This window comes from Macaca fascicularis, chromosome 14 (genome assembly GCF_037993035.2).
Source record: "Macaca fascicularis isolate 582-1 chromosome 14, T2T-MFA8v1.1".
In the NCBI taxonomy this organism is placed as follows: Eukaryota; Metazoa; Chordata; class Mammalia; order Primates; family Cercopithecidae; genus Macaca; species Macaca fascicularis.
Window position 1 is genome coordinate 115992847 of NC_088388.1, and position 26453 is coordinate 116019299.

A 26453-nucleotide genomic window follows, 5' to 3' on the forward strand; every position below is an offset into this window, starting at 1 on the left:
TTAACACTATCCACCTGGAGATGGGCGGCCTCTTTTTTTTTTGAGACGGAGTCTGGATCTTTTGCCCAGGCTGGAGTGCAGTGGCACCATCTTGGCTCACTGCAACCTCCGCCTCCCGGGTTCACGTCATTCTCCTACCTCAGCCTACACGCGCCCGGCTAATTGTTTGTATTTTTAGTAGAGACAGGGTTTCACCATGTTAGCCAGGATGCTCTCGATCTCCTGACCTTGTGATCTGCCCGCCTCCGCCTCCCAAAGTGCTGGAATTACAGGCGTGAGCCACCGGGCCAGGTGCCTCTTTTTTTTGAGGTGGAGGTTGACTCTTCTTGCTTAGGCTGGAGTGCAACGGTGGATCTCAGCTCGCTGCAACTTTTGCCTTCCAGGTTCAAGTGATTCTCCTGCCTCAGCCTCCCGAGTAGCTGGGATTACAGGCATGTGCCACAACGCCCAGCTAATTTGTTTTTTTTTTTTTTTTGAGACAGAGTCTTGCTCAGTCGCCCAGGCTGGAGTGCAGTCGCGCGATCTCGGCTCACTGCAAGCTCGGCCTCCCGGGTTCACGCCATTCTCCTGCCTCAGCCTCCCAAGTAGCTGGGACCACAGGCACCCGCCGCCACGCCCGGCTAATTTTTTGCATTTTTAGTAGAGATGGGGTTTCACTGTGTTAGCCAGGATGGTCTCGATCTCCTGACCTCGTGATCCACCCACCTCGGCTTCCCAAAGTGCTGGGATTACAGGCGTGAGCCACCGTGCCCAGCCTAATTTTGTATTTTTAGAAGAGAGGTGGTTTCTCCATGTTGGTCAGGCTGGTCTCAAACTCCTGACCTCAGGTGATCCACCCGCCTTGGCCTCCCAAAGTGCTGGGATTACAGGTGTGAGGCACTGCTCCCAGCCGGGCTGCCTCTTTAGTATCATCCTTTCAGTTCTCCAAACATGAATTCTTTCTAATAAAACCCTCAGAACAACAAATATTTACTGAGCACCTACAGGCATGCCATATAGTGTGTGAGCAGCTCCAAGAGAATTCCAAGGTAAATTAGTAACATAAACATCATTTTATATGAGGACAAAATTAGATTGGATTATATATGTCTAAAGTAATACACACTTAGTGCCACTTGACAGCACAAGTTAGTTGAAAAATTACTTGACATACAATATTAGACAGATCAACAAGACAGAAGGTTAACAAGGATATCCAGGACTCGAACTCAGCTCTGCACCAAGCCGACCTAGTAGACATCTACAGAACTCTCCACCCCAAACCAACACAATATACATTCTTCTCAGCACCACATTGCACTTATTCTAAAATGAACCACATAATTGGAAATAAAGCACTCCTCAGCAAATGTAAAAGAACAGAAATCACAACAAACTGTCTCTCAGACCACAGTGCAATCAAATTAGAACCCAGGATTAAGAAACTCACTCAAAACAGCACAACTGCATGGAAACTGAACAACCTGCTCCTGAATGACTACTGGGTAAATAACAAAATGAAGGCAGAAATAAAGATGTTCTTTGAAACCAATGAGAACAAAAACACAACGTACCAGAATCTCTGGGACACATTTAAAGCAGTGCATAGAGAGAGATTTACAGCACTAAATGCCCACAAGAGAAAGCAGGAAATATCTAAAATTGACACCCTAACATCACAATTAAAAGAACTAGAGAAGCAAGAGCAAACACATTCAAAAGCTAGCAGAAAGCAAGAAATAACTAAGATCCGAGCAGAACTGAAGGAGATAGGGACACAAAAAACCCTTCAAAAAATCAATGAATCCAGGAGCTTTTTTGAAAAGATCAACAAAATTGATAGACCGCTGGCAAGACTAATAAAGAAGAGAGAATAATCAAACAGATGCAATAAAAAAATGATAAAGGGAATATCACCACCGATCCCACAAAAATACAAACTACCATCAGAGAATACTATAAACACCTCTACGCAAATAAATAAAAAATCTAGACGAAATGGATGAATTCCTGGATGCATACACCCTCCCAAGACTAAACCAGGAAGAAGTTGAATCTCTGAATAGACCAACAAAAGGCTCTGAAATTGAGGCAATAGTTAATAGCCTACCAACCAAAAAAAAGTTCACGACCAGACAGATTCACAGCCAAATTCTATTAGAGCTACAAAGAGGACCTGTTACCATTCCTTCTGAAACTATTCCAATCAATAGAAAAAGAGGGAATCCTCCCTAACTCATTTTATGAGGCCAGCATCATCCTGATACCAAAGCCTGGCAGAGACACAACAAAAACGAGATAATTTTAGACCAATATTTCTGATGAACATCGATACGAAAATCCTCAATAAAATACTGGCAAACTGAATCCAGCAGCACATCAAAAAGCTTATCCACCACGATCAAGTCGGGTTCATCCCTGGGATGCAAGGCTGGTTCAACATACACAAATCAATAAACGTAATCCATCACATAAACAAAACTAACGACAAAGACCACATGATTATCTCAACGAAGAAAAGGCCTTTGACAAAATTCAACAGCTCTTCATGCTAAAAACTCGCAATAAACTAGGTATTGATGGATCGTATCTCAAAATAGTAAGAGCTATTTATGACAAACCCACAGCCAATATTATACTGAATGGGCAAAAATGGGAAGCATTCCCTTTGAAAACCGGCACAAGATAAGAATGCCCTCTCTCACCACTCCTATTCAACATAGTGTTGGAGGTTCTGGCCAGTGCAATCAGGCAAGATAAAGAAATAAAGGGTATTCAAATAGGAAAAGAGGAAGTCAAATTGTCCCTGTTTGCAGATGACATGATTGTATATTTAAAAAACCCCATCGTCTCAGCCCAAAATCTCCTTAAGCTGATAAGCAACTTCAGCAAAGTCTCAGTATACAAAATCAATCTGCAAAAATCACAAGCATTCCTATACACCAATAACAGACAAACAGAGAGCCAAATCATGAGTGAACTCCCATTCACAATTGCTACAAAGAGAATAAAATACCTAGGAATCCAACTTACAAGGGATGTGAAGGACCTCTTCAAGGAGAACTACAAACCACTGCTCAATGAAATAAAAGAGGATACAAACAAATGGAAGAACATCCCATGCTCATGGATAGGAAGAATCAGTATCGTGAAAATGACCACACTGCCCAAAGTAATTTATGGATTCAGTGCTATCCCCATCAAGCTACCAATGACTTTCTTCATGGAATTGGAAAAAACTACTTCAAATTTCATATGGAACCAAAAAAGAGCCCGCATTGCCAAGACAATCCTAAGCAAAAAGAACAAAGCTGGAGGCATCATGCTACCTGACTTCAAACTATACTACAAGGCTACAGTAACCAAAACAGCATGGTACTGGTACCAAAACAGATATATAGACCAATAGAACAGAACAGAGGCCTCAGAAATAACACCACACATCTACGACCATCCGCTCTTTGACAAACCTGACAAAAACAAGCAATGGGGAAAGCATCCCCTATTTAATAAATGGTGCCAGGAAAACTGGCTAGCCATATGCAGAACACTAAAACTGGAACCCCTCCTTACACCTTATACAAAAATTAATTCAAGATGGATTAAAGACTTAAATGTTAGACCTAAAACCATAAAACCCTAGAAGAAAACATAGGCAATACCATTCAGGACACAGGCATGGGCAAAGACTTCCTGATTAAAACACCAAAAAGAATGGCAACAAAAGCCAGAATAGACAAATGGGATATAATTAAACTAAAGAGCTTCTGCATGGCAAAAGAAACTACCATCAGAGTGAACAGGCAACCTACAGAATGGGAGAAAAATTTTGCAATCTACCCATCTGACAAAGGGTTAATATCCAGAATCTACAAAGAACTTAAATTTACAAGAAAAAAACCCCATCAAAAAGTGGGCAAAGGATAAGAACAGACATTTCTCAAAAGAAGACTTTACGCAGCCAACAGACACATGAAAAAATCATCATCACTGGTCATCAGAGAAATGCAAATCAAAACCACAATGAGATACCATCTCACACCAGTTAGAATGGTGATCATTAAAAAGTCAGGAAACAACAGATGCTGGAGAGGATGTGGAGAAATAGGAATGCTTTTACACTGTTGGTGGGAGTGTAAATTAGTTCAACCATTGTGAAAGACAGTGTGACGATTCCTCATGGATCTAGAACTAGAAATACCATTTGACCCAGCAATCCCATTACTGGGTATAAACCCAAAGGATTATAAATCATGCTACTATAAAGACACATGCACACATATGTTCATTGCGGCACTATTCACAATAGCAAAGACTTGGAACCAACCCAAATGTCCATCAATGATAGACTGGATTAAGAAAATGTGGCACATATATACCATGGAATACTATGCAGCCATAAAAAGGATGCATTCATATCCTATGCAGGAACATGGATGAAGCTGGAAACCACCATTCTCAGCAAACTATCACAAGGACAGAAAACCAACCACCACATGTTCTCACTTTATAGGTGGGAATTGAACAGTGAGAACACTTGGACAAAGGGCGGGGAACATCACACATGGGGGTCTGTCGGGGGATGGGTGGCTGGGGGAGGGATAGCATTAGGAGAAATACGTAATGTAAATGACGAGTTGACGGGTGCAGCAAACCAACATGGCACATGTATACCTATGTAACAAACCTGCACGTTGTGCACATGTACCCTAGAATTTGAGGTATAATAAAAAAAAAAGAAAAAGAAAAATTACTTGACATATCCTGACATTTTAGGCTCCCAGGATTTCACAGTATTCTTAACAGGTTTTGTCAGCAAAATCAACGCTCCCCCCAACATCAGTTTAAGAGCCCTGGAAGGCTCTGCCTATTCACCAGCATAGAGCTGAAATCCTTAAAGGGCCAGCTCAGGGCACTGCTCCACCAACCGTTGCGCTGCTATAAAAGCTCGAACACATCTCTTGCCCCTCCTTTCTACTTTTATAGATCCTGCATTTATTTAGCATATAAACTTTACAATATTGACTTTGCATATGTATGTCTTCCCCAAAACGGGATGGATCTTTTAAGGAAAAGCCTGGGGTTCGTCATCCCCCTATATATCACCTTAACAGGCGGTCACCTAAAATCTCCACATTCGTCATAGAAACAGAAATTCCACTAATAAATGTCAGGTACTGCCTCCTTAACCTTGGTCCGCTATTTCCCTCCCACTTTCAGCAGTCTGGTTTATTCCATGGGTGGAGGAAGAAGCCAAGTTGGCTGAGTGTGAAGGGAATGGCGTCAGTGTGACTTCACGCCACATTGTCCCGAATGCCAGCTCCACACTGCGGTGGCACGAACGCAGGATTGAGCGATGCAGTTGGAGTAAACAGAGAGGCCCATGTAGCTCAGACGCCACACAAAATGGGGGTAAGCGCGAGAACAAAGCAGGGTACCCAACGGGGCGTGGCGGGACACCTGGGCGCACGCCACCAGCGCCCGGGAGAGCGAGGGCGGGTAGAGAGGAACCACGCTGAGGCGAGGCGGGGTGCGGGCGGGACTTCCGGAAGCCATTTGCCTGAGTGGCAGGGGAACCGGAAGTGGAAGAGCTGCTGCTGGTGCTGGGGCCGGAGGAGGGACGCGCCGGAGCGGGGCCGCTGGGACCGAGCGAGCGACAGACGCGCCACCCGCCGACGCCTCAGCCGCTTGGGGCCCGCACGGACCCTCTACTTCAGTGAGTGCATCCAGGGTCGCGGTGAGCCGGTGGCTTAGAGGCGGGGGTCGGAAGGGGCTGCGAGGTGTTATTGTGAGAGGCCCGCGACCTCCCCTCCCCCACCATTGCGGCCCCTCCCCCCACGCCACCCCATCCCCTTGGGGGGGCCTCGCGAGCGCGCGCCTTCTCTGCGGGCCCGGCGTCGGCTTCCCAGCCGCCGGCGCAGGTAGTCTTTGCCCTGTGAACCCTTTCCCGACATCCTACCCCGAAAGCTGTCGACTCTCCTCAGCCGCCGGCCGGCGCCTCCACCGCCTTTCCCGGGAGAGTAGCGCGGCGGGCGCCCCGCCCCGCCCTGCCCTGCCGGGCCCACCCGCGGTAGGCCTCGCGCACCCCAGCTCGCCCAGGCTGGGCGCTGCCGCTCCTGCCCTGGTCTCAGCTGCTACATTTTCCCTCCATCCCAGGGGTGTAACTTCTCACCCTTCTCTCCCCTCGCGTCTGGTCGGAGGGCAAAACCAGTTACTCCGTTGTGTTTTTACCGAACACTTTTGCCTGCTCCTTTTGTTGAAAAATTGCAGCTCTTTAGAAACTTCTCCGTTACCTCTTAAGATGTTTGTATTCAAAAGGTGCATAGACCGTCACCACTCGGAAGGGATTATTTCTTGGAAGGCTTTCCAGCCCGCATCTCATCTTAGACATGAATGTGCTCGGAGCGGCTGGTGACCTGCCCAAGGTCAGCCAGCTAGATAAACCTGTCAGCGGAGAGGTTTGGGGGGATGTTTTTTTTCCTGGCTCGCCGTCCCGTTTGCCAGATCCGTGCCTTCTGGTCTACAGGTTTGATTGACCCGTTGCGTGGTGACTCATGCTTCTGCTTTTCATAGCTCGCAGGCCAGCGTTGCTTTTCAGAATTTATACACAAACTTAAGAACACTAACGCTGGGAGCTTTAGCCTGTTTGTAGAGCTTACCCGTAGAGAAAGGAAAGACCACCCGGATCCACCCTAGGAGCTCAGTACAGCTTGAAATTACGGGAAGGGTTTGGGCCGAGGGGTAAGGTGCGGAGAAAGTGGAAGGAGAAAGTGCTTAAGATTGTCTTTGCCTTGAATGTGCCTTGTGTCTTTGGCTTCTTCTGGGCACCTTGTTCTGACATAAAGGTTGCCTCCTTGTGGGGGAGAAGGGGAGGACTAGGAAATCAACGTGCATTAGTTTGTTGGCTTGGGCATTTGATCATAAATTATGGAGGTACTGGACCGGAGGACCCACCCACCAGCTCACGGAGGCTACCGGGTATTCAGGATGAGGGCCGCCTTCCTCTTCACAATAACCATACCCACTCCCTCTGAAACAAAGTGGAGAGTCTTAGGTCTGAGTGGAAACATTCTAAATCTCTGAATTCTTGGTTCAACTTTCCCACTCGATGTGTTTTCCTGGTTCAGACTAAAACATCTAACTCAGCTTGAAAATTTATAATGCTTTGTTGTTGGAACTGGTTTCTCATTAAATACATTACACTATGCTGGTATAAGCACTTGGACATTCTAGTACTGTATTGTCATAGTAAGTAGAGAATATAGAAAACGCAGGAAAATCGTGGAAGTCGGTTACTCCTCATCTTCCCGGAGAACTCACTTTAATGGACAACAAAGCTTCCCCTGGAGTACAGTCTGTTGTGGCAAATTAACAAAACTTGTTCTTCAGACCTTTTATTTGCATTCTGCTTGCTCGCTCTTTCTTTCTTTCTTTCTGCTTGCTCGCTCTTTTTTTTTTTTTTTTTTTTTTTTGAGGCGGAGTCTCAGTCTGTTGTCCAGGCTGGAGTGCAGTGGAGCGATCCCGACTCACTACAACCTCTGCCTCCCGGTTCAAGCTTACAGCAAGGCACGCGCCACCACACCCAGCTAATTTTGTATTTTTTTTAGTAGAGACGGGGTTTTGCCATGTTGGCCAGGCAGGTCTTGAACTTCCGACCTCAAGTGATCCACCAGCTTTGGCCTCCCAAAGTGCTGAGATTGCAGGCGCAGGAAACCCGAAGTGACTCAGAAGTTTGTGTCTCACCACTGGGTAGCTCTTAGTTTGTTCTTATTTTATGTGCCCATAAGAGCAGATAATTCTTCATTTTAATTGGAAAGAATACAACAGTTGGAGCCTGAGCAACATGGCAAGACCTCCTCTCTACAAAATTTAAAAATTAGCCATATGTGGTGGCCTGCGCCTGTAGTCCCAGCTACTCTGGAAGGAAGAAATGTAAGGATCACTTGAGCCCAGGAGATCAAGGCTGTCGTGAGCTGTGTTAAGCCACTTCACTCCAGCTAACGACTGACAGAGACCCTGTCAGTAAAAAACAAAAAACAAAACGCAGCTGGCTGGGCGCCATGACTCATGCCTGTAATTCCAGCACTTTGAGAGGCCAAGGTGCTAGGATCACTTGAGCCTAGGAGTTGCAGGTCAGCCTGAGCAATATGGTGAGACCCCCATCTACCAAAAAAAAAAAGGTCAGGCAGCTTCTGTTCAAGAGGATCGCTTGAATGCAGGAGGTGGAAACTGCAGTGACCCATGATTTCTCCACTGTGCTTCAGCGCAGGCAACAGAATGAAGTCCTGTCTCAAAAAAAAAAAAAAGCCGGCCAGGCGCGGTGGCTCACACCTATAATCTCAACACTTTGGGAAGCCAAGGCGGGCGGATCACATGATGTCAGGAGTTCGAGACTAGCCTGACCAATATGATTTGAAATCGCATCTCTACTAAAAATACAAAAATTAGCCGGGAGTGGTGGTGGGCACCTGTAATCTCAGTACTCTGGAGGCTGAGACAGGAGAATTGCTTGAACCCAGGAGGCGGAGGTTGCAGTGAGCCGAGATCGCGCTGTTGCACTCCAGCCTGGGCAGCAAGAGCGAAACTCCGTCTCAATAAAAGAAAAGCCAGTTTAATTTTTATTTTTGAGACAGGGTCTTGCTCTGTCCCTGAGGCTGGAGTGCAGTAGCGCACCGCGCCCCCACCACTCCCCCCAGCTAATTGTTGTGTTTTTTGTAAAGACAGAGTTTCACCATGTTACCCAGGCTGGTCTCAAACTCCTGGGCTCAAGCAGTCCACCTGCCTTAGTGTCCCAAAGTGTTGGGATTACTGGAGTGAGCCACTGTGCCCAGCCACAACAGTTTCTCTGATTTCCAAATTTTTTGAGTCCTCTATATGCATAGTCGTCTAGGTTATGCATTTCCAGCCTCGTTTTTATGGAGTCTCGCTCTGTCGCCCAGACTGGAGTGCAGTGGCGTGATCTGGGCTCACTGCAAGCTCCGCCTCCTGGGTTCACACTATTCTCATGCCTCAGCCTCCTGAGTAGCTGGGACTACAGGCATCCACCACCACGCCCGGCTAATTTTTTGCACTTTTAGTAGAGACGGGGTTTCACCGTGTTAGCCAGGATGGTCTCGATTTCCTGACCTGGTGATCCACGCGTCTAGGCCTCCCAGAGTGCTGGGATTACAGGCGTGAGCCACGGCGCCCGGCCCCTGCCTTGTTCTTAAAAACGAGATTTGTATGAGTTTGTAGCTCAGTTTTTCTTTTCCTCATGTTTGAAAATGTTACCAAGCCATGGGCATCAGTAAAACTGAAAGCTACTTTGTATAATAAGATTTTGATTGACAAAATAATACAAAATCAGAGTCAGAAGGCACAAAGAAACACATTTCTGCTCTGATACTTTGCCATTGTAGGGGAAGAAGGATCACCTTGTATTCATAGGCCAAAAAAAAAAAGACTATGTAATTGGGAATATTTGTGACCTCCCAGTTCTATCTGCCTTGTAGCTTCAGAGAAGTGACATTTTGTTCCTCGGTTTCTCTATCTGTATGCCTTTTTTATTTTCCCATGAAGAAATTTAGGGTTGAGGTAGAAGTGTTTTGCTTAGGGTATCAGAATGCCATTGAATTTGGGTAGTAGAAAGTATAAGTGAAACAACTTAGTAAATTAGAATTTATCATTTTTTATTTTCTTTCTTTTTTTTAGACAGAGTCTTGCTCTGTCACCCAGAGTGGTGTGATCTCTGCTCACTGCATCCTCCACCTCCTGGGTTCAAGATATTCTCATGCCTCAGCCTCCTGAGTAGCTGGGATTACAAGTATGTGCCACCAAACCTGGCTAATCTTTTGTATTTTTAGTGCAGACAGGATTTCACCCTGTTGGCCAGGCTGGTCTCGAACTCCTGACCTCAGGTGATCCTCCACTCTCAGCCCCACAAAATGCTGGGATTACAGGTGTGAGCCACTGCGCCCGGCATCTATATAGTCTTCTCTAATCAGAACATAACATCATTTACTCAAGAGTAGGCTTTGGAAGTCTGTCACTCTGATTTCAAATCCCACCTGTCCTGTTGTGTTTACCAGCTCTACTGTCATGGAGAATTTTGCTTAGGTCTCTCTGAGCATCACGTTTATTTAAATAACAAAGCTCCTAGCACAGTGTCTGGTAAATAGTAAGTTCTTAATGTTATTTTAGATCAGTTGTTTGTCTGTTGGATGAACTCTGAAAATCCATGACTGCCTATTGAATTGTAGCTCTAAGATGGGAGTGGTAGTGTGTGCTTGTAGTCCCAGCTACTTGGGAAGCTGAAGCAGGAGGATCACTTAAGCTCAGGAGTTTGAATCCAGCCTGGACAATGTAGTGAGGCCCTTCTCTTAAAATAATAAAGAGATCGTATAATTTATATAGATCATTAGTCTTGAAAGCGTATATGTACCCTCTGGGAATGCATAAGATGATCCATTGGAATATAGGAAAAAAATCTCAGAACATTTATTTATTTAGAGACAAGGTCTCACTGTCACTCAGGCTGGAGTGCAGTAGCATGATCACAGCTCACTGCAGCTTCCACCTCCTGGGCTCAAGCGATTCTCCTGCCTCAGCCTCCCTAGTAGCTGGGATTACAAGCAAGTGCCACAACACCTGCCATTTTTCTTCTTCTTCTTTTTTTTTTTTTTTTTTTTATGTTTAGTAGAGATAGGTTTTGCCTTGTTGGCCAGGCTGGTCTTGAACTCCTGACCTTGGATAATCTACCCACCTCAGGCTCCCAAAGTGCTAGGATTACAGGCGTGAGCCACTGCACCCGGCTCAAGCAATCCTCCTGACTCAGCTTGCTGGGTAGCTGAGACTATAGGCACTACCATGCCAAGCTAATTCTTTCAATTTTTTGTAGAAATGGGGTCTCATCATATTGCCCAGGATAGTCTCAAACTCCTAGACTCAAGTCATCTTCCTGCCTCGGCCTCCCAAAGTGCTGAGATTACAGGTGTGAGCCACCACGCCTGGCTGAAGTCTAACTTTTAAAAGAATTTAATTTTAAAAAGTTTTCTAATCTATAAAAGGAAAAAAAGAGCTTCACTGTAATTTAAGATTCACATGAACAGTAGTTAGCATGTTTTATATACAAACACGTATGTAGTGGGATGCATTTCAAAAATATACTAGACTGGGCAGAATTCTAAGCCAAGCTCAGGAGTTCGAGACCAGCCTGGGCAACATGGAGAAACCTTGTCTGTATAAAAGAAAAATACAAAAATTAGCCGGGCGTGGCGGTGCATACCTGTAGTCCTGGCTACACGCTGGTACTCAACCTTAAAAAAAAAAAAAAGACCTTGTCTCAAAACACTTTTATTAACTAACGTGTAAGTTTTAACTTGATTTAAGCCTAGACTTGAACTTAGACCCAAATAAACTTTTATGTAGAAAGTATAGAATGTTTTATTGGTTTAAAAATAAAGCAAGGCTGGGCTCAGTGGCTCATGCCTGTAATCCCAGCACTTTGGGAGGCCGAGGTGGGCAGATCACAAGGTCAGGAGATCAAGACCATCCTGGCTAACATGGTGAAACCCCGTCTCTACTAAAAATACAAAAAGCCAGATGTGGTGATGGGCACCGGTAGTCCCAGCTACTCTTGATGCTGAGGCAGGAGAATGGCATGAACCCAGGAGGCGGAGCTTGCAGTGAGCCCAGATCACGCCACTGCACTCCAGCCTGGGCGACAGAGCAAGACTCCATCTCAAAAAAACAAAAAAAAATAAAGCAAAACCTCCCACATTTTTTTAATAATTTGTTTGAGATGAAGTCTTGCTGTTGCTGCAACTTCATCTACCAGGTTCCAGCGATTCTCCTGCTCCAGTCTCCCAAATAACTGCGACTTACAGGCATGCTCCACCACGCCTGGCTTATTTTTGTATTTTTTTGTAGAGACGGGCGTTTCACCATGTTGGCCAGGCTGGTCTTGAAATTACTGTTAGTATTATTTGCTTCTGTAATTTATTTTTCGTGAGTGAAGGTATGCATTCATGCTTGGGGTTTTTCACTTTGTGATTCTAAAAAACTACTACTTTGGCAATGTAGTGTGTTTTGTGTACTCAGTAAATATGTATATTGAATGAATATAACTCGATCTTTCTGAGAAAGCTTAGCTGTATTTGAGGATGTCAAGGGAAAGAAAAAGATTGCTTGTATAGAAGATGACCTCCTTTTCTTCAGGAGATCGAGACCATCCTGGCTAACACGGTGAAACCCTGTCTCTACTAAAAATACAAAAAAATTAGCCGGCTGTGGTGGTGGGCGCCTGTAGTCCCAGCTAATTGGGAGGCTGAGGCAGGAGAATGGCGTGTACCCTGCAGGCGGAGCTTGCAGTGAGCCGAGATTGCGCCACTGCAATCCAGCCTGGGTGACAGAGCGAGTCTCCATCTCAGAAAAAAAAAAAAGATGACCTCCTTTTCTATAAACCAGAAAACCCCAGATTGTTTTTTTTTTTTTTTTTTTTTCTTTTTTTGGCACCCGCCACCACACCCGGCCAATTTTTTTGTGTTTTTAGTAGAGATGAGGTTTCACTGTGTTAGGCAGGATGGTCTCGACCTCCTGACCTCGTGATCCGCCTGCCTTGGCCTCCCAAAGTGCTGGGATTACAGGCGTGAGCCACCGCGCCGGCCGATTTTTTTCTTTTTCATAGTCCTTTGCATTTGGAGCCTAATGTTTCTAGTGTATATTCTCCAGAACTGGTTGAAAAGTAGTCTGGTTTCTTATTTGTCTTTCTATTCATAGAAGATTAGCACTTCTAATTTTGCCGAATTTTACTTATTAGATGACATATTTGGACTCATTACTAAAATTTTTTCTTTTTTTTTTTTTTTGAGTTGGAGTCTGGCTGTCACCCAGGCTGGAGTGCAGTGGTGTGATTTCGGCTTACTGCAACCTCTGCCTCCCTGGTTGAAGTGATTCTCCTGCCTCAGCCATCTGAGTAGCTGGACTATAGGTGCATGCCATCATGCCCAGCTAATTTTTTGTATTTTTAGTAGAGAGGGGATTTCACCACGTTGGCCAGGATGGTCTCGATCTACTGACCTTGTGATCCACCTGCCTTGGCCTCCCAAAATGCTGGGATTACAGGCGTGAGCCACCGCGCCTGGCCATCATTACTAAAATTTTCGTATTGGAAACTTATCAAAAATAAAAATACCTGGTAAACATTTGTCAAAACCTAGTGCCAAGGCCTGTGACTACTTTTGTCAGAACCTGTGCTACAGTTATTTGTGTGATGTTTAGTAACCAGTGGATTTTAATCATTGCAGTAGTAATTCTTAAGTGTGTAACTCTTAACAGCTGAAAAACTTCTGATGTAGATTTTATTGTACTGTATCTAATAACTGCTTGTGTCACTTGGTACTTACAGTAACATCACAAAAAAGCTAGTATAGGTATAAAGTATGTACTTGGAGATTTTTAAAATGTACTGCACTGCAACTAAGTCATATTCAAAGCTGTCTGACAGTTTAGTGATGCTATATTTATGGGACTTAGTCATGTTCCGGAATTCGTCTCTACAGAAAGTAATTGTTTCTGTTTAGTTTCCCAATTGTTTGTAGGCAAACCACAATAAAACTTAAATTATTATTTAAAGCCTGATGTGTATAATAATATTTAAGTGGTTACAAACATTCCTGTTAACAAATGAAACATGACATAGACATTTTTTCACAGGTGTAGAATGAGCCAAGGAGACTCAAACCCAGCAGCTATTCCGCATGCAGCAGAAGATATTCAAGGAGATGACCGATGGATGTCTCAGGTAAAAGGAAGTGCATGTGTATCATTCACATGAGTTGAGTCTCTCCAGTTTTTTGTCTGTTTTGTTTTGGTTTTTGAAACAGGGTCTCACTGTGTTGCCCAGGCTGGCCTCAAACTGCAGGGCTCAAGTGATCCTCCCACTTCAGCCTCCCATATAGCTGGGACTAGTGTCACATGTCAGTATGCCTGGTTTCTTCAATTTTTAAAGATCTTTTGATCAAAACTGCGAAGGGGCAATTAAAAAAAAAAAAAAAAAAAAAACACTCCAGGCTGGGCACAGTGGCTCACGCCTGTAATCCCAACACTTTGGGAGGCCTAAGTGGGTGGATCACAAGGTCAGGAATTTGAGACCAGACTGGCCAATATGGTGAAACCCATCTCTACTAAAAATAAGTTAGCCAGGTGTGGTGGCAGGCACCTGTAGTCCCAGCTACTCAGGAGGCTGAGGCAGGAGAATCTCTTGAACCCGGGAGGCGGAGGTTGCAGTGAGCCAAGATCACGCCACTGCACTCCAGCCTGGGCGACAGAACAAGACTCCATCTCAAAAACAAAAACAAAAACAAAAAACTGTAATCCTGTGACCTGCGACAGGTTGTACACGGGGGCATTTTAATAGTCAACAAGAATTTGTTACTGTCAGTAAAAATGTAGTGTTACAAATGTCCTGCCTCTTCACCAATCTGATGTTGGAACTGGGAAATATTTAGTTTTTTTATTTTGAAGTAATTTCAAAACTACACAAATGTTACAGAAATTTAGAAAGAAGTATCTTCATCTAGACTCACCAATTGTTAACATTTTACGATATCTGCCTAATTATTGTGTCTGCATCTATTTTGTTTTTGTTTTTTTGTTGTTGTTGTTGGTTTTTTGAGACAGAGTCTCACTCTTGCCCAGGCTGGAGTGCAGTGGTGCAATCTTCGCTCACTGCAACCTCCACCCCCCGCCACCCCGGGTTCAAGTTATTCTTGTGTCTTAGCCTCCCAAGTAGCTGGAATTACAGGTGCCCGCCACCATGCTGAGCTAATTTTTGTATTTTTAGTAGAGACAGGGTTTTGCCATGTTGGCCAGGCTGGTTTCAAATTCCTGACCTCAAGTGATCTGCCTGTCTCAGCCTCCCAAAGTGCTGGGATTACAGGCATGAGCCACCACGCCCTGTGTGCTGTGTCTATATCTATTTGTATGTGTATATACTAACATAGTGGTTTTTTCTGAAGCATTTGCACTCATTTCTCTTTACCCCTGAATATTTCAACATGTTTTCTTAAAAATAAGGACTTTTGTTAAATAACTATAGGATAGTTATTAAAATCATGAGATGTAATATTGATGTAATACTATTACTTAATCCAAAGACCATATTCAGTTTTCTCTGGTTGTCCCAATAATTTTTTTTTTTTTTTTTATTTTGAGACAGAGTCTTGCTCTGTCGCCCAGGCTGGAATGCAGTGGCCGGATCTCAGCTTACTGCAAGCTCCGCCTCCCGGGTTTATGCCATTCTCTTGCCTCAGCCTCCCGAGTAGCTGGGACTACAGGTGCCCACCACCTCGCCCGGCTAGTTTTTTTGTATTTTCTTTAGTAGAGACGGGGTTTCACCGTGTTAGCCAGGATGGTCTCGATCTCCTGACCTCGTGATCCGCCCGTCTCGGCCTCCCAAAGTGCTGGGATCACAGGCTTGAGCCACCGCGCCCAGCCCCAATAATTTTTTTTTAAGACAGAGCAGTATACAGTGGCTCACACCTGTAATCCCAGCACTTTGGGAGGCCAAGGCAGGTTGGGAAGCCAAGGTGGGAGGATCACTTGAGCCCAGGATATCAAGGCTACAATGAACTATAATTGTGCCACTGTACTCCAGCCTGGATGACAGATCGAGACCTTATCTCAAAAAGAAAGAAAAAAGTAAGTGTACTACAGTTGTTTTGCCCATTTTCTCTTTCATGGGCATCTGGACCATTTATACCTTTATGAATAGTAACTATACCAGGAGTAGTGACTCACACCTGTAATCTCAGCACTTTGGGAAGCTGAGGCAGGTAATCACTGGAGCCCAGGAGTTCAAGACAAAGGAAAGGAAAAGTAGTAACTAGATATCTTCATTATTCTTGTCTTTTTTTTTTTTTTTTTTTTTTTTTGAGACGGAGTCTCGCTCTGTCGCCCAGGCTGGAGTGCAGTGGCCGGATCTCAGCTCACTGCAAGCTCCGCCTCCCGGGTTCACGCCATTCTCCTGTCTCAGCCTCCTGAGTAGCTGGGACTACAGGCGCCCGCCACCTCGCCTGGCTAGTTTTTTTTTTTGTATTTTTTTGTAGAGACGGGGTTTCACCGTGTTAGCCAGGATGGTCTCGATCTCCTGACCTAGTGATCCGCCCGTCTCGGCCTCCCAAAGTGCTGGGATTACAGGCTTGAGCCACCGCACCCGGCCCATTATTCTTGTCTTAAGTTAATAGACTTTAATGAGCCCTGGCTGTAGAAAAATCAGTCAAATGGAAGAAAAACATACACAAATAATTTAAACATTTTTTTGGAGACAGAGTCTCGCTCTGTCAACCATGCTGGAGTGCAGTGGCACCATTACAACTTACTGCAGCCTTGGCTTCCTGGGCTTAAGTGATCGTCCCACCTTGGCTTCTCAAGTAGCTGTGACCACAGGTGCATGCCACCATGCCGTACTAATTTTTTTTATTATTTTTTGTGGAGATAGGATCTTACTATGTTGCCCAGGCTGATGATCTTGAACTCCTGGCCTCAAGTGATCCTCCTACCTCAGCCTCCCAAAGTGTTGGGATTACAGGCATGAGCCACCGTGCCTGACTTTAAAAATCTTTTAAGCATAGCATACTGAAATATTTGTGCTTGGAATGGTATATCCTCAGTTTGCTTCAAAATAATCTGAGGATGGAGTGGGGCAGTAGTTGGGGGTATGACTGAAATAATATAGGCCATAAATGATTGCTCTAGCTGGTAATTGATACATGGAGGTTCATTCTTTCTGAATGGAGGTGTTAATTCTCTGTGCTTTTGTATACATTTGATATTTTCCGTAATGAAAAGGTTTTGTTTTGTTTTTGTTTTTGAGATGGAGTCCCACTGTGTTACCCAGGCTGAAGTGCAGTGGCGTGATCTTGGCTCACTGCAACTTCCACCTCCTGAATAACTAGGATTAGAGGCGTCCACCTCCATACCCGACTAATTTTTGTATTTCTTTCTTTTTTTTTTTTTTTTTTTTTGAGACGGAGTCTCGCTCTGTCGCCCAGGCTGAAGTGCAGTGGCCGGATCTCAGCTCACTGCAAGCTCCGCCTCCCGGGTTTACGCTATTCTCCTGCCTCAGCCTCCCGAGTAGCTGGGACTACAGACGCCCGCCACCTTGCCTGGCTAGTTTTTTGTATTTTTTAGTAGAGACGGGGTTTCACCGTGTTAGCCAGGATGGTCTCGATCTCCTGACCTCGTGATCCGCCCGTCTGGGCCTCCCAAAGTGCTGGGATTACAGGCTTGAGCCACCTTGCCCGGCCAATTTTTGTATTTCTTTAGTAGAGATGAGGTTTCACCACGTTGGTCAAGCTGGTCTTGAACTCCTGACCTCAGGTGATCCACCCACCTTAGCCTCTCAAAGTGCTGGGATTACAGGCATGAGCCACCAAGTGCCTGGCCTAAAAGGTTTTCTTAAGGGTAATGTTGAAAGACTTGCCAAACATAATAGAAATCATATCAAAACATATTAACCAGAAAAATAAGGCTCAGCAGCAGACTAAGGAAAATATACACAGTAAATATTATAGATGAAGCATAGATATCGTGTATTATCAATAAAAATATCCTAAAGGAACTAATACATAAGTATTTCAGTAGACATGGTAGAAAGTCTTTAACTTTGTTTCCAAAAAGTGTAAATTAAAACGTTAGGAAGAGAAAGAGAAGTGTTAATATCTAATTCAGGTGCAAGTACAGTAAAACCAGTTCTAATATATTGCTGGAGTCCTTACAGATTGGTATATAGCCCTTTTGTTAAGAATTTGGAAATATGTCCAAAATCCATAAAAATACTGATTTTAAGAATTTCCAACGTAGGAAAAACTATATATATATCCCTTTATTACGCTTATTAGATTCACAAAAAGAGGCCACTGGCAAGTCTGCCCACAGGAAGAAAAGCGTGACCTGGGAGGCTGAGGCAAGAGGATTGCTTAAGCACCGAGTTCAAGACCAGCCTGGGCAACATAGACCCTCATTCCCCTCACCCCCCAAAAAAGCAAACAAAAATGTGTCATTGAGTGTATTCAGTAGAGTATATTAGGTGCAGTGGCTCATACCTGTAGTCCCAGCACTTTGGAAGGCTGAGGCCTGTAGATGGTTTGAGGCCAGAAATGTAGCCTAGGAAACAATCCAAGACCCTGACTGTACAAAAAATAGAAAAAAAAAATCGCTGGATGTGTGCCTGTAGTCCCAGCTTCTAGGGAGACCGAGGCAGGAGAATTGCTTGAGTCTGGGAGTTTGAGGCTGTAGTAAGCTATGATCATGCACTGCCCTCCACCCTCGGTGACAGGGCAAGACCCTGTGTCTAAAAAAGAATATATGGCCATTAAAAGTTACGATTATAAAAACTGTGTTGCTACATAGAAAACTGGTTCTAGTATGATGTTAAATGCAACTATAATGGCTACCATTTTTCAAGTGCCTAGTGGGTGCCAGATGATATAGCTGGGAATCTTTAACAACTCTAAAATGGAATTGCTAGCAGATGTTAAAACCAAGACACAAATTATGTACTTGTTTAAGATCACTGGACTAGAAAGTAGGTAAGCTAGAATTTGAATGTTGGGTTTTTTTGGCCTCAGACATGTAGTGCCAGAAAGAGGTATCCGTGATACTTAAACTATGTAAAAGGGATAACAGAGGATGTGAAAAAAGTTGAGGAGAAAATACTCAAGCATGGTCATAGTTGCTAGGTTAAGGTGGTAGGATTATAGATGTGTTGTTTTGGTCCTTTCTATGTTTCCAAATTTATTACAACTATTATACTTGAGGAGAAAAGTACTAGAACCTTTATCATAGGAGTCTTAAATTCCACGACACTGTACAAACACAAGCTATTTTATTGGTGTGGAAAGGTAGCTGGGGCTGGGTGTGGTGGCTCAGGCCTGTAATCTCAGCACGTTGGGAGGCAGAGGTAAGTGGATCGCTTGAGTTCCAGACCAGCCCCGGCAACATTGCAAAACACTATCTCTACAAAACGCCCCCCCCCCCAAAAAAAAGCTGGATATGGTGAAGTGCGCCTGAGGCTGAGGCAGGGAGGACCACGTAAGCCCTCCCCAGCCTGAGCCTGGGAGGTTGGGGCTGCAGTGAGCTGTCGTTCACAGCTGCCACTGTACTCCAGGCTGGGTGGCAGAGTGAAACCCTGTCTCAAAATCTCAAAAAAAAAAAAAAAAGAGAGAGAGAGAGAGAGAGAAAGGTAGTTGGTACTACAGTACCTGCAATAGGGAGTTGACATGATAGGAAAAAGTACCTATTCACTAAACTTATTCTTGCTCATGTCTCCTCAGTTTAGAAATATTTACTGAAACAGTGATTTTTAAAATATGTGTTTGCACAAAATATGGAAGCAAGGAAAAAGCTGTCCCTAATCCTGTCACCCTAAGAGAGGAAGTGTTTTGTTTTTTTTTTTAAATAAATAAATGAATATATATATATAGTTTGTTCGTTTAAGTAGAAATGGGGTTTTGCATGTTGCCAAGGCTGATCTTGAACTCCTAAGCTCATGTGATCTGCTCACTTTGGCCTCCCAAAGGCCTAGGATTACAGGCGTGAGCCACCACACCTGGCTGGAGGTGTTTTCATAATCTGTAAAATCATTTCCAGAAGTATTTCTGTCACTTTACACTTCACCTGTAGATGAATATCTGAGTTTTACCACAGCCTCATCTGTGTTGGTATTGTCAACAGAAATACTTAAATAGTAACTCTTCCTTAATTCCTAAGGGAAACAAAATTGAATGCAGAGTTTGAGAAAAAGAAACAGCATTGGAAAGCTGCGCATGATAAAGCATACCTGTAGTTCTAGCTAGCTGGGAGGCTAAGGCAGAAGGATCACTTGAGCCCAGGAATTCAGTCCAGTCTGGGCAACATAGCAAGACCCCGTCTTTGGGGAAAAAAAGAGAGTAGGCCTTTGCCTGGACCTACATTACAGACCTAGAGCATTGTATAAATTTGTTTCAGGGATGAATATAAAAGTTTAAACTGGCCTAGCGTAGTAGCTCACGCCTGTAATCCCAGCACTTTGGGAGGCCGAGGCGGGTGGATCACCTGAGGTCAGGAGTTAGAGACCAGCCTGACAACATAGTGAAACCACGTCTCTACTAAAAATACAAAAATTAACTGGGCATGGTGGCAGGTGCCTATAATCCCAGCTACTCAGGAGGCTGAGGCATGAGAATTGGTTGAACCCGGGAGGTGGAGGTTGCAGTGAGCTAAGATCATGCCACTACACTCCAGCCTGAGTGACGTGAGATTCCATCTCCAAAAAGTTAAAAAAAAAATAATAAATTTTTTTTTTTTTTTTTGAGACGGAGTCTCGCTCTGTTGCCCGGGCTGGAGTGCAGTGGCCGGATCTCAGCTCACTGCAAGCTCCGCCTCCCGGGTTCACGTCATTCTCCTGCCTCAGCCTCCCGAGTAGCTGGGACTACAGGTGCCCGCCACCTCGCCCAGCTAGTTTTTTGTATTTTTTAGTAGAGATGGGGTTTCACCGTGTTAGCCAGGATGGTCTCGATCTCCTGACCTCGTAATCCACCCGTCTCGGCCTCCCAAAGTGCTGGGATTACAGGCGTGAGCCACCGCGCCCGGCCAAAATAAAAGTTTAGACTATGTTCTTTAACATTAATGGATAAAATTTATTTTCTTTTTTCTTTCTTTTTTTTTCTTTTATTTCTTTTCTTCATAGTGAAGGGGTCTCATGATGTTGCCCAGGCTGGTCTCGAATGCCTGGGCTCAAGCTATCCTTCCCACCTTGGCCTCCTAAAGTGCTGAGATTTTGGACATGAGCCACCACACCTGGCCAAAATCAATTTTAGAAAGTATCTTGTGCCTTTATAACAGAAAGAGGCACTCTGAGAGGAGATTACCACTGTTTATAAGCTTGGATTTGACTGAAAAGGATTGAGTCCTAGTTTGCCAGTGTCTCACATTTGGAAGTTAACAGATATTTTCAAAGTCTGCATTCAAATAAAATACATGGAACCTGATTGGATCGTAGTTGAAAAAATGATGTTGTAATACTTTATCCAACTCTTGGAGCCATTTGAAAAATTGAATTTGGACTGAATATTAGATGTTATGAGATTGTTTCATTTCCTAGTTATGATAATAATTTGTGCGTTTTTTTGTTTGTTTGTTTGTTTTTAAGATGGAGCTTCGCTCTTGTTGCCTAGGCTGGAGTGTAATGGCACGATCTCGGCTCACTGCAACCTCCATCTCCCAGGTTCAGGCAATTCTCCTGCCTCAGCCTCCTGAGTGGCTGGGACTACAGGCACCCGCCACCATGCCCGGCTAATTTTTTGTATTTAGAGACGGGGTTTCACCATGTTGGCCAGGCTGATCTCGAACTCCCAGCCTTAGGTGATCCGCCCACCCTGGCCTCCCAAAGTGTTGGGATTACAGGCATGAGCCACTGCGCCCAATTTGTGGTTTTATAAGAAGATGTTCTTACTCTTAGGAGATGCATGCTTAGGAGATACATCTTGGTGAGGAATCATAATGTTTGCATTTTACTTCACAAATGGTCCAGCAAACATGAACGCGTACATAGAGATAAAGCAAACATGGGAAAATACTATTAGTTGTTGAATATAAGAGGCAGTTGTGTATGTTCATTGTACTATGTCAACTTTTCTGTGTATTTGCAATTTTCTTAATAAAAGTTTAAGGAAAAGATAAACTTCTACATAGTGTATTACATGTATTTTTCTATTCTGGTTTCATTAGAATTCTGGGTTTCTTGAGAGTACTAGAATGATCAGTATAGTAAGGGTGAGAAGAAAGTTCAAACAGTTAATTTATAGAATGAGAGGAATAAGCTTTGGGGGTAGACTAAAAAATGTTTAACAACGGTAACTGGTTGGACAGCTATTCTTTCTAGGCCAAGAAGTCTCACAGGAAAAGAAATACCAGTTTCTTTTTTTATTCAAAAAATTTTTTTTCTGGCTGGATGTGTGGCTCACACCTGGAATCCCAGCACTTTGGAAGGCTGAGGTGGGCAGATTACTTGAGCTCAGGAGTTGGAGACCAGCCTGGGCAACATGGTAAAACCCCGTTTCTACAAAAAATACAAAAAATTAGCCAGGCATGGTGGCATGAGCCCGTAGTCCCAGCTACTCAGGTGGCTGAGGTGGGAGGATGGCTTGAGCCCCTGAGGCAGAAGTTGCAGTGAGCCAAGAGCACGCCACTGTACTCCAGCCTGTGTAAGAGAGCCAGACCCTGTCTAAAAAAAAAAAAAAAAAAAAAAGTTGTTTTTGTAGAGGTGGGATCTTGATATATTACCCAGGCTGGTCTCAAACTCCTGACCTCAAGTGATCCTCCTGCCCTGGCCTTCTAAAATGTTGAGATTACAAGCATGGGCCACCACACCCGGCCAGAAGTGCCAGTTAATAATTTTTCTTTCTTCTTCAAACCAGCACAACAGATTTGTTTTGGACTGTAAAGACAAAGAGCCTGATGTACTGTTTGTGGGAGACTCCATGGTGCAGTTAATGCAGCAGTATGAGGTAAAGGTGGAAGGGGTGAGCGTGGTTCTTGGCTACTCATGTATAACCATTCATTACTAATGGACTTTCATTCTGAGCTGAGCTTATTTGTGCCTCTTAGAGAAGCCCTAATTGAGGTTATAAGAGAAATCAAAGCTACCTAAAGGGATTTTCTTTTCTTTCTTTTAACTTGGACATGTTTTGATCTGAAGCATTGTTTATAATGAAACTTCCTCTTTTACTCTGGTTTCTGAGAAGCTTAATGTTATATTTGTTTATATTTGCTCTAGTCAGATTGTCAGTTATTATTTGTAACTTAGTATTTCTCATTTGTATTTGCTGATAACGTATATATCCTAGTCATGATTCTTGTTTATATTTTGCCATTTTCCTATTTCATATATTTTTGTAGTAAGCTATTCCCAATCTTGTAGGGTTAGGCATTTTTCCATGGGAAATTTATTATTTTATTTATTTATTTATTTATTTATTTATTTATTGAGACAGAGTCCCACTCCATTGCTGAGGCTGTAGTGCAGTGGCACAACCTCAGGCTCAAGAGATTCTCATACCTCACCCCCCAAGTAGTTGGGATTATAGGCATGCGCCACCATGCCTGACTAATTTTTGTATTTTTAGTAGAGGCGGGGTTTCACTATGTTGGCCAGGCTGGTCTCGAACTCTTGGCCTCAAATGATCCATGTGTCTTGGCCTCCCAAAGTGCTAGGATTATAGGCGTGGGCCACCGTGCCCCACCCCAAGGGAAATTTAAAAGAAAAGATAGCTTTATTTATTTTTTTTAGCTCTAGCACTCTAAATTTCTTCATCTCTTGTTTCCGCTTCACCCTGTTTGTATAGTTCAGTAAGTGGAAAGGAGAGTTTGTTGAGTTGACAGCTTAATTATTAATGTTGGTACCTTTTAGGGGGCATCAGATTGAGTTGTGACTCATTTCTTGAGCTGAGACCTAAGGCTACATTAAGACCTGAGTTACACAGTGGTGTTTTCAACGTCCTTAAACAGTGAGTGTCACACCATTGCAGTGTTATCTTTGAATACAGGAAGAGGAAATTATTTCTAATGCCTTGCAACACATTGCAATTGAAAGATTAAACTTTCCCCTAGTTTTAGCTGCACTAAATCAAGTTTTTCTTTTTTTAGATATGGCGAGAGCTTTTTTCCCCACTTCATGCACTGAATTTTGGAATTGGGGGAGATACAACAAGACATGTTTTGTGGAGACTAAAGAATGGAGAACTGGAGAATATTAAGCCTAAGGTGAAATGAAAGTTACTTGTCAAATAATGTCATTAATCTTAAGTGTCTTTTGGATAGTTAAATAGTCTGAAACTGGTAGTAAAAAAAAAAATTGCTTCTTTAAAGACCTATTTCACTATTTGTTTCATGCCTCTTTAAAGTAAATGATACTGTCATTGCTTAAGAATATATCAAAATATATAATTAAGAAACTAGTGAATTGTTTGCCTATTGGGTTGTATTTGTAGTTGTTATAATTATCTTCTTAAATTGAAGGAAGAGATTTTTTTTTTGAGATGGAGTCTTGCTTTGTTGCCCAGGTTGAGTGCAGTGGTGCAATCTTGGCTCATTGCAACACCCACCTCCTGGGTTCAAGCGATTCTCCTGCCTCAGTCTCCCGAGTAGCTGGGATTGCAGGCATCTGCCACTGTGTCCAGCTAATTTTTGTATTTTTAGTAGAGATGGGGTTTCACCATCTTGGCCAGGCTGGTCTTGAACTCATGACCTCATGATCCACCCGCTTTGACCTCCCAAAAGTGCTGGGATTACAGGCATGAGCCACTGTGCCTGGCTGAAGGAAGAGATTTTATGCTAATGAGGTGTGCTATTCTGTGGAATGCATAGACCTTGGGCAGTATGAGGGGAAAACTGCTCGGAGGTGGGCCATGGGAGCAGGGCCATGATTAACTTCAGGAAGTAATTTTGGATCTGTTTAACCATATAAACAGGTCGGTAATCAAGGCCTGCCAAGTTCGTCTGAAGAAAATTAGAAGCAGATGTGAACAAATGAATATTTCTACCCAGTATCTTATATCATAAATACTCTGAGTTGGCACACACTATATAATCGTTTCAGCTCCCAAAAAAAGAATAAAAGCTGAGCCCTGACAAAACATGCTTTCATTGAAAGTTGTTTGTTTTAAGACAGGTTCTCTCTGTTGCCCAAGCTAGAATGCAGTGGCATGATGATAGCTCACTGTAACCTCAAACTCCTGGACTCAGATGACCCTATGGCCTCAGCCTCCCAAATAGCTAGGACTGCAGGCATGTGCCACCGTGCTCAGCTAATTTTTAAATTTCTTTTTGTAGACAGGGTCTTTCTTGGTCTTGCTATGTTGCGTAGGCTGGTGTCAAACTCCTGGCCTCAGATGATCCTCCCGCCCCAGCCTCCTAAAATACTGGGATTATAGGCTTGAGCTGCCATGCCAGACTGATTTTTTTTTTTGTTTTCTAAAGAGAAAAACTTGTTGGATGGGCGTGGTGGGTCATGTCTGTAATCCTAGAATTTTGGGAGGCCGAGGTGGGTGGATCACTTGAGGCCAGGAGTTCAAGACCACCCTGGCCAACGTGGTGAAACCCTGTCTCTGGTTTTTAAAAAAAAAAAAAAAAAAACCAAGTGTGGTGTCATGCACCTGTAATCCTAGCTACTTAGGAGGCTGAGGCAGGAGAATCACTTGAACCCAGGAGATAGAGGTTGCAGTGAGCCAGGATCGCACCACTGCATTCCAGCCTGGGTGACAGAGCAAGACTCCGTTTCAAAAATAAAGAGGCCGGTCACGGTGGCTCACGCCTGTAATCCCAACTTTGCGAGGTCGAGGCGGGCAGATCACCTGAGGTCGGGGGTTCGAAACCAGCCTGACCAACATGGAGAAGCCCTGTCTCTACTAAAAATACTAAAAAATTAGCTGGGCATGGTGGCCCATGCTTGTAATCCCAGCTACTCGGGAGGCTGAAGCAGGAGAATCGCTTGAACCCAGGAGGCGGAGGTTGCGGTGAGCTGAGATCAAGCCATTGCACTCCAGCCTGGGCAACAAAAGCAAAACTGTCTCAAAAAAAAAAAAATTATTAAAATTCCTTCCAGCCTCCACCTCTGTGACTCTTTTCCTTGAGTGCATCTGTGTATTTATACCATGACAGGGTCTTGCCATGTCACCCAGGCTGGAGTGCAGTGGTGTGATCATGGCTCACTGCAGCCTTGAACTCCTGGGCTGAAGCAGTTTTCCTACCTCAGCGTCCCAAATCATTGAGATTATAGATGTGAGCCACTGTACCTTTCCAGGTTTTATTTTTATATAATTAAATTTATTAATCTTTTTTTTTTTTTTTTTTTTTTTTTTTGAGACGGAGTCTCGCTCTGTCGCCCAGGCTGGAGGGCCGTGGCCGGATCTCAGCTCACTGCAAGCTCCGCCTCCTGGGTTTATGCCATTCTCCTGCCTCAGCCTCCCGAGTAGCTGGGACTACAGGCGCCCGCCACCTCGCCTGGCTAGTTTTTTGTATTTTTTAGTAGAGACGGGGTTTCACCGTGTTAGCCAGGATGGTCTCGATCTCCTGACCTCGTGATCCACCCGTCTGGGCCTCCCAAAGTGCTGGGATTACAGGCTTGAGCCACCGCGCCCGGCCTATTAATCTTTTTTGTATAATTTTTGGATTTTGAGAAATTAGCTCCCTGTTGCATGACATAATTCTCTCTTGTTTCCTCCTAGTACAATTTTACCACTTAAATATTATTCCACTTAGAGTTTATTCTGATATGAGGCATAAATCAGTGCATTAAGATGTCTGCCCTGGCTGAGTGTGGTGGCTCACATTTTTAATCCCAGCATTTTGGGAGGCCAAAGAAAGATGACTTGAGCCCGGAATTTAAGACCAGCCTGGGCAATGTAGCATGACCCTGCCTCTCTTAAAAGAAAATTTAGTAAGGTAGCTGCCCAGTT

The 26453-nt window shown here is 44.0% G+C and overlaps 1 protein-coding gene across 2 annotated transcripts in view; it reads left to right on the plus strand.

Annotated features, from left to right (window-relative positions):
• The first annotated feature begins 5567 nt into the window (after nucleotides 1-5567).
• The window catches only part of PAFAH1B2 (platelet activating factor acetylhydrolase 1b catalytic subunit 2), a 28582-nt gene continuing 7696 nt past the window's right edge, over nucleotides 5568-26453 (plus strand). The window contains exons 1-4 of one of the 2 annotated variants that reach the window (XM_065529019.1): nucleotides 5568-5716; nucleotides 13672-13759; nucleotides 22416-22505; nucleotides 23644-23760. In XM_065529019.1, coding sequence (XP_065385091.1) covers nucleotides 13679-13759; nucleotides 22416-22505; nucleotides 23644-23760 — 288 coding nt within the window. In that variant the 5' untranslated portion in view covers nucleotides 5568-5716; nucleotides 13672-13678. The remainder of the gene's footprint in view (nucleotides 5717-13671; nucleotides 13760-22415; nucleotides 22506-23643; nucleotides 23761-26453) is intronic. The other variant, XM_005579740.4, reaches the window with a different exon arrangement.